Genomic DNA, 11,411 nt, shown 5'->3' with positions numbered 1-11,411 from the left:
TTTATTTTATTTTATTTTATTTTATTTTATTTTATTTTATTTTATTTATTTATTTATTTTTTGAGACAGAGTCTCGCTCTGTGGCCCAGGGCGGAGTGCAGTGGCCGGATCTCAGCTCACTGCAAGCTCCGCCTCCCGGGTTTACACCATTCTCCTGCCTCAGCCTCCCGAGTAGCTGGGACTACAGGCGCCCGCCACCTCGCCCGGCTAGTGTTTTGTATTTTTTAGTAGAGACGGGGTTTCACTGTGTTAGCCAGGATGGTCTCGATCTCCTGACATCGTGATCCGCCCATCTCGGCCTCCCAAAGTGCTGGGATTACAGGCTTGAGCCACTGCGCCCGGCCTATTTATTTATTTATTTTGAGATGGAGTCTTGCTGTGTCACCCAGGCTGGAGTGCAGTGGTGCAATCTCAGCTTACTGCAAACTCCGCCTCTCGGGTTCAAGCGATTCTTCTGCCTCAGCCCCCTGAGTAGCTGGGATTACAGGCTCCCTCCACCACACACAGATAATTTTTGTATTTCAAGTAGAGACGGGGGTTTCACCATGTTGCTCAGGCTGGTCTCAAACTCCTGACCTCAAGTGATCCGCTCGCCTCGGCCTCCCAAAGTGTTGGGATTACCAGGGCCTGAGTTTAAATTCCAGCCCTGATGTTCATTTGTTGAGGGGCCTTGGGATGACCTATAGAGCACCCTATGCCTCAGTTTCCCCATCTGTCACAGGCCCGCCTCTTACGGCTGCAATGGAGATTAAATGAATTAGTATGCATTCATGTTTAGCAGGGATCAGCGCACAGCACATACCTGAGCCAGTGCCAGCGCTTTCCCGGGGTGGGGTGAGCCTGATGAACCCTGGGTGTGACCTTGCCTGTCCCCAGGACCTTCGCCCCGCTCTGGGAGGTCTTCCGCGTCTCCTCAGACAAGCTGGCGCTGTGCCATCTGGAACTGACACGGAAGTTACAGGATCTCATCAAGGACGTTCTCCGCTATGGCGAGGAACAGCTCAAGACCCACAAGAAGGTGTGTGTCGTGGGCGCCGCCCAGCGGCTGGGTGGGTGTGGAACACCAGCAGCTCACAGGACCCCAGATCTTCTGGGGCCTTAAAACCTGCGGATGCGCGCCTCGGATAATTCCGTTAATTCCACAATGTCAAGCCCAGGGTCTTAAGGACCTGAGCATTGTTGAATTTCAGACTTGCAAAATTCCAGACCAGGAGGTAGCACACTGTGGCCCGTGGGCCAAATCCAGCCCACCCTCACCACCAGTGTTTGTACAGCTAAGAAGGGTTTTTTTTCGTTTGCTTGTTTTTGAGAGACAGGGTCTTGCTCTGTCACCCACGTGCAGTGGCATGATCAGAGCTACTTGCAGCCTCAAACACTTGGGCTCAAGTGAACCTCCTTCCTCAGCCCCCACAGAATAACTGGGACTACAGGTGCATGCCACCATGCCTGGCTAATTTTTAAAAAATGTTTGGGCCCAGTGCAATGACTCATGCCTATAATCCCAGCACTTTGGGAGGCTGAGGCGGCAGGATGGCTGAAGCCCAGGATCCTCCAGGAGTTTGAGACCAGCCTGGGCAACATAGGGAGACCTTGTCTTTACCAAAAAAAAAAAAAAAAAAAAAAAAAAAAACTACCCAGGAATGGTGGCGCATGCCAGTAGTCCCAGCTACTCAGGAGGCTGAGGTGGGAGGATCACTTGAGCATGGGAGGTCGAGGCTGCAGTGAGCCATGATCACGCCACTGCACTCCAGCCTGGGCAACAGAGAAAGAAAAAAAAGAGAGAGAAAGAAAGAAAAGGAAAAAGAAATGGGTTATCACTAGTTTTGACATTTTTAAAGATTTAGAAAAAATCTAAAGAAAAATAAAATTTCAACACGTGTGAAAATTGTATGACTGTCACACATCGGTGCCGGTAAATAAAGTTTTATTGGCACACAGCCATGCCCATTGATGTGCCTGTCATTTCTGGCTGTTTTGTACTGCAGACAGAGTCAAGTGTTTATATCAAGCCAAATACATTTGCTATATATCCCTTTACAGAAAACATTTGCCAACAGCTGCTCTAAAGCATTGGAAGATACAGATATTCATTTTTACTATTTTTACAGTCTTATAAACCTGGAATCTTGGAAGAACCATCGTAGACTCTTAGAATTCCACAATATTCAAAGCTTATAATTGTAGACTCATAGATGCATTGCCTTTACAGAGTTCCGAAATCCACGTTTTTAACTCCTGTTTAAAAAGGGAGTTGGTAATACTTTGTTTTTATTGTGTTTTGTTTTTTTGAGATGGAGACTCGCTCTGTTGCCCAGGCTGGAGTGCACAATCTCAGCTTACTGCAACCTCCGTCTCCTGGGTTCAAGAAATTCTCCTGCCTCAGCCTCCCAGGTAGTTGGGATTACAGGCGTACACCAGCATGCCTGGCTAATTTTTTATATTTTTAGTAGAGACAGGGTTTCAACATGTTGACTAGGCTGGTCTTGAACTCCAGACCTCAGGTGATCCACCCGCCTCGGCCTCCCAAAGTGTGGGATTACAGGCGTGAGCCACCGCACCCGGCCTTGCTAATTTTTAAATTTTTTGTAGAGAAGGGGTCTTGCTAGCCAGGAACGATGGCTCACGCCTGTAATCCCAGTACTTTGGGAAGTTGAGGCAGGCATATCACTTGAGGTCAGGAGTTCCAGACCAGCCTGGCCAACATGGTGAAACCCTGTCTATACTAAAAATACAAAAATTAGCCAGACATGGTGGCACACACACCTGTAATTCCAGCTACTCAGGAGGCTGAGACAGGAGAATGACTTGAGCCTGGGAGGTGGAAGTTGCAGTGAGTTGAGATCACGACACTGCACTCCAGCTTGGGTGACGGAGTGAGACTCTGTCGCAAACACACACACACACACACACACACACACACACACACACAAAAGGGTGAGTTAAGCAACACAGTCTGCCACCATTTGTCATAAAACATGGGTTAGAACAAGCATGTTTATCCATATGCAGATTATTTCTAGAGAAGTATCACAGTAATTATTGGGGATTCGTAGGCTGGAGGGCCCATATATGGGAGGCTTTTTCCTGGCTTAACCCCTTACAACTTTCGGAAATATGAACCATGTGTAAATAGTACTTTTTTAAAAAGGTAAAAATGTTTTGAAATGAAAAACATACAGGCCGGGCATGGTGGCTCACGCCTGTAATCCCAACACTGGGAGGCTGAGGCAGGTGGATTGCTTGAGTCTAGGAGTTTGAGACCAGCCTGGGCAATATAGCAAGACCCCATTGCTATTAAAAACACACACACAGGCCAGGCATGGTGGCTCACGCCTGTAATCCCAGCACTTTGGGAGGCTGAAGTGGGCAGATCACCTGAGATCAGGAGTTCAAGACCAGCCTGGCCAACATGGTGAAACCCCGTCTCTACTAAAAATACAAAAATTAGCCGGGTGTGATGGTGGGTGCCTGTAATCTCAGCTACTTGGGAGGCTAAGGCAGAAGAATCGCTTGAACCCAGGAGGCAGAGATTGCAGTGAGCTGAGATTGTGCCCCTGCACTCCAGCCTGGACAACAAGAGCGAAACTCCGTCTAAAAAAAAGAAACAAAACAAAACACACACACACACACACACACACACACACACACACACACATAGAAAAAGACTAGCGCTGGCATGAAGGATTTGGGAGGTCAGGAATTTCACAGTCTACCCACGATCTCCCCTCCTATCCCTGCAGTGCAAGGAGGAAGTGGTGGGCACCTTGGATGCTGTGCAGGTACTCTCGGGCGTCAGCCAGCTCCTGCCCAAGTCCCGCGAGAACTACCTGAACCGTTGCATGGACCAGGAGCGGCTGCGGAGGGAGAGTACCAGCCAGAAGGAGATGGACAAGGTGGGCTCACAGCAGGGGTTTCTGAGGAATTTGCCGTGGGGCAGAGGGGCTGCCTGATCAGAGAGTGGAAACATGTCCCAGAGCGACGGTCCTGGAACTTGTGGGTGATCACACCCTGGGTACCCTGAGGAGTCCACCTGCCAGGTGATGGGGCCTGGGGGAAGCCCCCTGAGTGTCCCCCTTCCATCCCCGTTTCCTCCCTGGGCTTCGTAGGCAGAGACTAAAACCAAGAAGGCGGCAGAGAGCCTGCGACGCTCAGTGGAAAAATACAACTCAGCCCGAGCTGACTTTGAGCAGAAGATGCTGGACTCGGCCCTGGTAAGAAGCAGGCATCTGTACCTTTAAGACCCACACATGCCTTTGCCCTGGAGGTTATGGGCCGCAGAAATCCCAGGTAGGGTGTGGTGGCTCACGCCTGTAATCCCAGCACTTTGGAAGGCGGAGGTGGGCGGATCACCTGAGGTCAGAAGTTTGAGACCAGCCTGGCCAATGTGGCAAAACCCTGTCTCTACTAAAAATACAAAATTAGCCAGATGTAATGGTAGGTGCCTGTAATCTCAGCTACTCAGGAGGCTGAGGCGGGAGAATCACTTGAACCGGAAGGCGGAGATTGCAGTGAGCCAAGATTGAGCCATTGTACTCCAGGTTAGGTGATAGAGTGGAACCCTGTCTGGAAAAAATAAAATAAATAAATAAAAGCAGATTGGAATCTCAGGATTAGGAATCAGAACTTTTTTCAAGCTACGAGTGATAGAAACCTTCATTCAAACTGACAAGGTGTATATAAAAAAAAAAAAGAACAAGGCCAGGCATGGTGGTGGCTCACGCCTGTAATCGCAGCACTTTAGGAGGCCAAGGTGAGTAGATCACGAGGTCAGGAGATTGAGACCATCCTGGCTAACACGGTGAAACCCCGTCTCTACTAAAAATACAAAAAATTAGCCCGGCGTGGTGGCGGGCACCTGTAGTCCCAGCTACTCGGGAGGCTGAGGCAGGAGAATGGCATGAACCCAGGAGGCAGAGCTTGCAGTGAGCAGAGATTGCACCACTGCACTCCAGCCTGGGTGACAGAGCAAGACTCTGTCTCGGGAAAAAAAAAAAAGAACAAACAAAAATAAAATTTTAAAAAAGCTGACATGCTCAGGGAACTGAAAAGTTTTATTTTTGAGTTGTGGAGGTTTCAGTCATAGCTGAATCCAGGTGCTCAAATAGTGCTGGCAGGAAATTGTGCATTTCTGCTTCTTTTTTTTTTTTTTTTTTTGAGATGGAGTTTCTCTGTCGCCCAGGCTAGAGTGCAATAACACAGTCTCAGCTCGCTGCAACCTCCACCTCCCGGGCTCAAGTGATTCTCCTGCCTCAGCCTCCCTAGTAGTAGTTGGGATTACAGGCACGTGCCACCACGCCCAGCTAATTTTTGTATTTTTAGTAGAGACAGGGTTTCACCATGTTGCCCAGACTGGTCTTGAACTCCTGACCTCAGATGATCTGCCCACCTTGGTCTCCCAAAGTGCTGGGATTTACAGGCATAATACACCACACCCGACCACCATTTCTGCTGCTTAAGTCTATTTTGTTCTCTGGGACATCACTCCCAGGCAGACATGCCCGTGTGTGTGTGTGTGTGTGCGTGCGCATGCATGCACATGTGTGCATCAAAGTGGGCCCCAACAACCCCCACTTACATCCCATCAGCTCATTGGTTCAGGAATGGAAGTATCTTTTTCTGTAGATTCAGAGAAAGTCCTAGGGCAGACTCTCATTGGCCCTTCCCCAAATCAATCAGTGAGCCAAGGGCTTAGGGTGTTCTGATTGGTCAGGCTGAGTCACATGGCCACTCCTTCTTGGCCCTGACCTTCTCTCCACCTGCCTCTCCCCTCCTGCTTCAGCGCTTCCAAGCCATGGAAGAGACACACCTGAGGCACATGAAGGCGTTGCTGGGCTCCTATGCTCACTCAGTGGAGGACACGCACGTGCAGATTGGGCAGGTGAGTTGGGCAGGTGTGAGGAATGAGGCGGGGGTCACTGTTGGGCAAAGGGGCCTTGACCAGTTTCACACCCCGCCCACCTGGCACAGGTGCATGAGGAATTTAAGCAGAACATCGAGAACGTCAGCGTGGAGATGCTACTCAGGAAGTTTGCAGAGAGTAAGGGCACAGGCCAGGAGAAGCCAGGTGAGTCAGGGCAGCCATCAGGGGTCGGGCTTTAGGGCCACAGCTGCAGGTGATGGACAGGACTCCAGAGGCAGGAGACTGAACCTCCCTGGGACTTGGTTTCTCTCTTTCTCTCTTTTTTTTTTTTTTGAGATGGAGTCTCCCTCTGCCTCTGTTGCCCAGGCTGCAGTGCAGTGGTGCGATCTTGGCTCACTGCAACTGCTGCTTCGGGGTTCAAGCTATTCTCCTGCCTCAGCCTCCTGGAGTAGCTGGGACTACAGGCGCGTGCCACCACGCCCAGCTAATTTTTTTGTGTGTATTTTTAATAGAGATGAGGGTTCACCATGTTGGCCAGGCTGGTCTTGAACTCTTGACCTCAGGTGATCCACCTGCCTCGGCCTCCCAAAGTGCTGGAATTACAGGCGTGAGCCACTGCTCATGGCCAGGCCTTGGTTCCTCCTGGGAAAAATGGGCTGCTGACGAGTCCAGCTCTCCAGCTTGATCTTACGTGTAAATCTCTTTGAACCAGATCCCAGAGGAGCCTTGAGTGCCAGGCTCAGCTGTTCAGACTTCACCCCCAGGGCCTAAGGGAGCCATTGAGGGTTGTTGAGCAAAAGAACAATTTGCAAATGCTCAGATACAGGACTGGGGAGGAGTTAAGAGCAAAAGTTTTAGAGTCAGCCCTGGGCTTGAGTCTTTTCTTCATCACCTGCTGTGTGATCTAGGACCTGTGCTTTAACTTCTCTGAGCCTCAGTTTCCTCATCTGTAAAGTGAGGATGTTAATAATGTAACGTTCAGTGATTTAATTCAGGTAAAGGGCAAAGGGTGTGCCAGGCACACAGTAGGCACTCACTAAATGCTGGTATACAGTTATGTCTTCAAGTCTTGTTAACCAGCAAAACCTGTTCTTTCTCCCTCCTATCTCTCTGGCTCGGCCCTGGCTCAGGTCACCCCTCCCTGCGTGGGGCCCCACTCTTGCTCTTCACAGGCCCCAGATCTGTTGTGTCCGCCTCCTGCTCACACACCTTCCATGACTCCCCATTGTTCTTGGGAGAGAGTTCCCACGCCTCATCCTGTCACTCAAAGCCCAGTCCACTGCACAGACTCGTGGTCCATCCCCCAACCCAACCCAAGTTCCAGCCACAAATGCTGGAAGTACATGGAAGTAGCTCATGTCACCCCCTACGGTGGCACTAACCAGCTGGAACCAGACCAGCCCTTGATCCATCCCACTCCTGATGATCTGGGGCTGGTTCTTGTCTGGGAACCTGATGGACCTTGAGTTCAGATCCAGGTGCCATTTTGTGGTCAAAAGTGTACTACCGGCCGGGCGCGGTGGCTCAAGCCTGTAATCCCAGCACTTTGGGAGGCCGAGACGGGTGGATCACGAGGTCAGGAGATCGAGACCATCCTGGTCTACACGGTGAAACCCCGTCTCTACTAAAAATACAAAAACCTAGCCGGGCGAGATGGCGGGCGCCTGTAGTCCCAGCTACTCGGGAGGCTGAGGCAGGAGAATGGCGCGAACCCGGGAGGCGGAGCTTGTAGTGAGCCGAGATCGCGGCACTGCACTCCAGCCTGGGCGACAGAGCGAGACTCCGTCTCAAAAAAAAAAAAAAAAAAAAGTGTACTACCCTTTTGAAGCCCAGTCTCCCCACCCTCAGTTTAGTTTCTTTCTCTCTCTCTCTCTCTCTTTTTTTAATTTTTTTGAGGCAGAGTTTGCTCTGTCACCCAGCCTGGAGTGCAGTGGTGCAATCTCGGCTCATTGCAACCTCCGCCTCCTAGGTTCAAGCGATTCTCCCACCTCAGCCTCCCAAGTAGCTGGGATTACAGGCACCTGCCACCATATCCGGCTAATTTTTTTTGTAATTTTAGCAGAGACAGGGTTTCACCATGTTGGCCAGGCTCGTCTCGAACTCTTGACCTCAGGTGATCCACCCACCTCAGCCTCCCAAAGTGCTGAGAATACAGGCACGGGCCACCATGCCCAGCCCCTCAATTGAGTTTCCGTCTCCCGTCTCAGGACCTCTGGACTTCGAGGCATACAGCGCGGCTGCCCTGCAGGAAGGCAAGTACGTCTGGGCCTGGATGCCCAGGCTGGACCGTGGGGGTGAGGGAGGCTGATTTGAATGTGAAAGAAGGCACCTCCCAGTGCTCAGTTGCCCCGTAATCTGTCCTCAGCGATGAAACGTTTGCGGGGAGCCAAGACCTTTCGCCTTCCGGGATTAAGCCGGCGGGAGCGGGAGCCAGAGCCACCTGCAGCTGTGTGAGAAAGCACCCCTGCCGGGTCTGGCCCAGGCTAGCCCAGAATCCCTTCCCCTGCCCAGGCTATCCCAGAAGTCCCCTCCTGGGATAGCCCAGGAGTATCCATATTCCAGGCTGGACGAGGATTCCCTCCACCCAAGCTAGACCAGGAGTACCTCTGCCCCAGGCTAGCTCAATGTTACCGCTCCCCAAGCTAGTCCAGAATTCTTCCTTTTGCCAGGTTAGGCCAAGAACTGCCTGTTGCAGAGTAACCTAGCATTTCTCCTGTCCAAGCTGGCCCAGGATTGTTCTGTTTGCCAAGGCTAGCCCTAACTCTCCCTACCTTCACAAGGCAGCCCTTCAGATGAGTTCCAGGATTCCTTCCCTCCCAGGCTGTTTGAGAACACTCTCTACTCAGCTAACTTCAGATTCAAGCCCCTCCCCAAGCAAGCCCCAGGGTCCCACCGCCTCCAGGGCTAGGTCAGGGCAATATCACAGCCGGGGAGCTACCCCAGCTTCCATGTCCAGTGTTGGGGGCTGACAGGGGGCACCAGATGGGCTGCAGAAGCTGATACCAACATCTCTTCCTCCATCCCCAGAGATTTCCTGGAGCCAGATTCAGGGGTGAGTGACGTGGGAGGGGTCAGGCTGAGCTACAAGTGGAAGGAGTTTGATCCCACTCTTGGCTCCTAGAGACCGGACCCTACTGGAAACTAAAGAGCCGAGATTGAGGGGCGGGCTGGAGCCTGGGGGCTGAGTTCATATCCCACTTCAGCTGCAAAGTCCCGTGGACTACGTGGGTGTGAATAATGTCCCTGCCGAAGCTCAGTTTGTCCCAGGAACCTGCCCACACACCCAGGGAAGACAGTCGTTGCCATCAGGGTTGTTTTGAGGTCTGAGTCAAGGCCTGGGGGTGGGGCAGGGGGTGGTTGGCAGGGTGAGATGGAAGGTTCAATGGTGAGGAGCCTGACTCACTGCTGTCCCCCGACTCCTCTAGACGTGTCCAGAGGTGGATGAAGAAGGTTTCACTGTCCGGCCTGATGTGACCCAGAACAATATCCTTCTGGCACCCCCCAGGAGCAGTTGTTGACACAGCAAGGTCAAAACTGTCCACAATAGCCAGTCCACCTTCAGCAGTCCTCTCTGGGTACATCCTGGAGAGGTTCTCCCTTGTGGATGAAGCCAACCTAAATGTAAACACCCACTCTCTGGGGTCAGCACTGGGCAAAAGGGAGAGAGAAAAGGAAAGCCAGCAAGGCTTCCTGGAGGAGGAGGCACCAGTGTTGGGGTTTTGCAGCTGAATAGGAGTTTGCCAGTTAGGTCTGCGCATGCTTGTGCAAAGGCTTGGCTGGGGGGTGGGAGTGCTGGTGGGACATGGTATCAGGACTGAAGGTTGCACATGAGGAGCGATGGGATTGGGCAGGACCTTGAAGGGTTTGAGCAGGGAGGGACAAGGTTGGATTGGAGAGCTGACTGGGGAGAAGCTTGTGTTGGGATTGGCTTGGACCTTGACTGCAGCCCACGCACGGCCGAGCCCTCCCGTTTCTCGTCCAGCGACTCCGACTTCGATGACGAAGAGCCCCGCAAGTTCTACGTGCACATCAAGCCCGCCCCGGCCCGGGCTCCAGCCTGCAGCCCTGAGGCAGCAGCGGCACAGCTCAGGGCCACTGCGGGCAGCCTCATCCTTCCTCCTGGCCCAGGGGTGAGGCATGGGAGGGGTGCCCTGGGTGGTGCTGGCAAGGCTGGCTGGATGTGCTCATGTTGATGCCGCCCACTTTGTCCACAGGGCACCATGAAACGCCATTCTTCACGTGAGTAGCTGTTGGTCTTCAGAGTAGGGAGGATCCTAAGGAGGGGAGGCTATGGGTGTGGGCTTGAATCATAGCTCTGTTTTGTAACTTGGGGCAGGCTGCTTAACCACACTGACCTTCAGTCTCCTTTTCTGTAAAATGAGGTCATTATGAAATTAAGTGAGAGCTGAAAGGGGTAGCTGGGGCCAGGAGGAGCCAGCATCTGGAGACGGGCTCGCTCAGGCTTGAATCTGTGTCTGCCTGATTTGCTGATCACCTTGGGCAACTGGCTGGACACCCCCAAGCCTCGGTCCCTTGGTCCGTGAAGTGGGGAGCATTGCAGGCAGGGTGACAAGAAAGCTCAAGGAGGTACATCTCTTGTAGGGGACGCTGCTGGGAAACCCCAGAGACCTCGGTCTGCCCCCAGAACTGGCAGGTGGGTTCCACACGAGTGGGCAGGTGGGGGCTGTCCCCACCTCTCCCTCCCCATGTCTCTGCCTGGTGTTCTCTTGTCTCGGCTGGGAGTTGATGTCATGCTGGGTTTTTTTTGTTTTTGTTTTTGTTTTGAGGCAGAGTCTCACTCTCGCCCAGACTGGAGTGCAGTGGTGCGATCCCGGCTCACAGCAGCCTCCACCTCCTGGGTTCAAGCGATTTTCATGCTTCAGCCTCCCAAGTAGCTAGGATTACAGGCACCTACCACCACGCCCAGCTAACTTTTGTATTTTTAGTAGAGACAGGGTTTCACCATGTTGGCCTGGCTGGTCTCGAACTCCTGACCTCAAGTGATCTGCCCGCCTCAGCCTCCCAAAGTGCTGGGATTACAGGCATGAGCCATTGCGCCTGGCCCATGTTGGCTTTAGAGGGACCATTTAGTCACTCATTTGATGAACATTTATTGAGTGCCTGCTATGTACCTGTGCTGTTCTAGGGCCTGGGTTCTGAGACAGGTCTCCCTTCTCAGAATCACATTCTAGTGACTCAGATTTTAAGAATAGCAAATAAGGCCGGGCACGGTGGCTCAAGCCTGTAATCCCAGCACTTTGGGAGGCCGAGACGGGTGGATCACGAGGTCAGGAGATTGAGACCATCCTGGCTAACATGGTGAAACCCCGTCTCTACTAAAAAATATACAAAAAACTAGCCGGGCGAGGTGGCGGGCGCCTGTAGTCCCAGCGACTCGGGAGGCTGAGGCAGGAGAATGGCGTGAACCTGGGAGGCGGAGCTTGCAGTGAGCTGAGATCCGGCCACTGCACTCCAGCTTGGGTGACAGAGCGAGACTCCGTCTCAAAAAAAAAAAAAAGAATAGCATCCCAGTGGCAGAACTTCTCATTGT

The 11,411-nt window shown here is 52.3% G+C and overlaps 1 protein-coding gene across 17 annotated transcripts in view; it reads left to right on the top strand.

Annotated features, from left to right (window-relative positions):
* The window catches only part of FCHO1 (FCH and mu domain containing endocytic adaptor 1), a 40,836-nt gene that overhangs the window by 17,287 nt on the left and 12,138 nt on the right, over positions 1-11,411 (top strand). For all 17 annotated transcript variants that reach the window (XM_023229729.1, XM_026456969.1, XM_023229739.1 and 14 more), the window contains 12 exons: positions 877-1,018; positions 3,741-3,893; positions 4,107-4,211; positions 5,780-5,878; positions 5,968-6,064; positions 8,068-8,112; positions 8,226-8,310; positions 8,888-8,912; positions 9,286-9,343; positions 9,812-9,990; positions 10,075-10,099; positions 10,463-10,514. In XM_023229729.1, the coding sequence (XP_023085497.1) occupies positions 877-1,018; positions 3,741-3,893; positions 4,107-4,211; positions 5,780-5,878; positions 5,968-6,064; positions 8,068-8,112; positions 8,226-8,310; positions 8,888-8,912; positions 9,286-9,343; positions 9,812-9,990; positions 10,075-10,099; positions 10,463-10,514 (1,065 nt within the window). The remainder of the gene's footprint in view (positions 1-876; positions 1,019-3,740; positions 3,894-4,106; positions 4,212-5,779; positions 5,879-5,967; positions 6,065-8,067; positions 8,113-8,225; positions 8,311-8,887; positions 8,913-9,285; positions 9,344-9,811; positions 9,991-10,074; positions 10,100-10,462; positions 10,515-11,411) is intronic.

Source organism: Piliocolobus tephrosceles, chromosome 21 (assembly GCF_002776525.5).
Source record: "Piliocolobus tephrosceles isolate RC106 chromosome 21, ASM277652v3, whole genome shotgun sequence".
Classification (NCBI taxonomy): Eukaryota; Metazoa; Chordata; class Mammalia; order Primates; family Cercopithecidae; genus Piliocolobus; species Piliocolobus tephrosceles.
The sequence above is the reverse complement of the archived record's forward strand: the minus strand, read 5'-3'. Positions and strand labels throughout refer to the sequence as shown.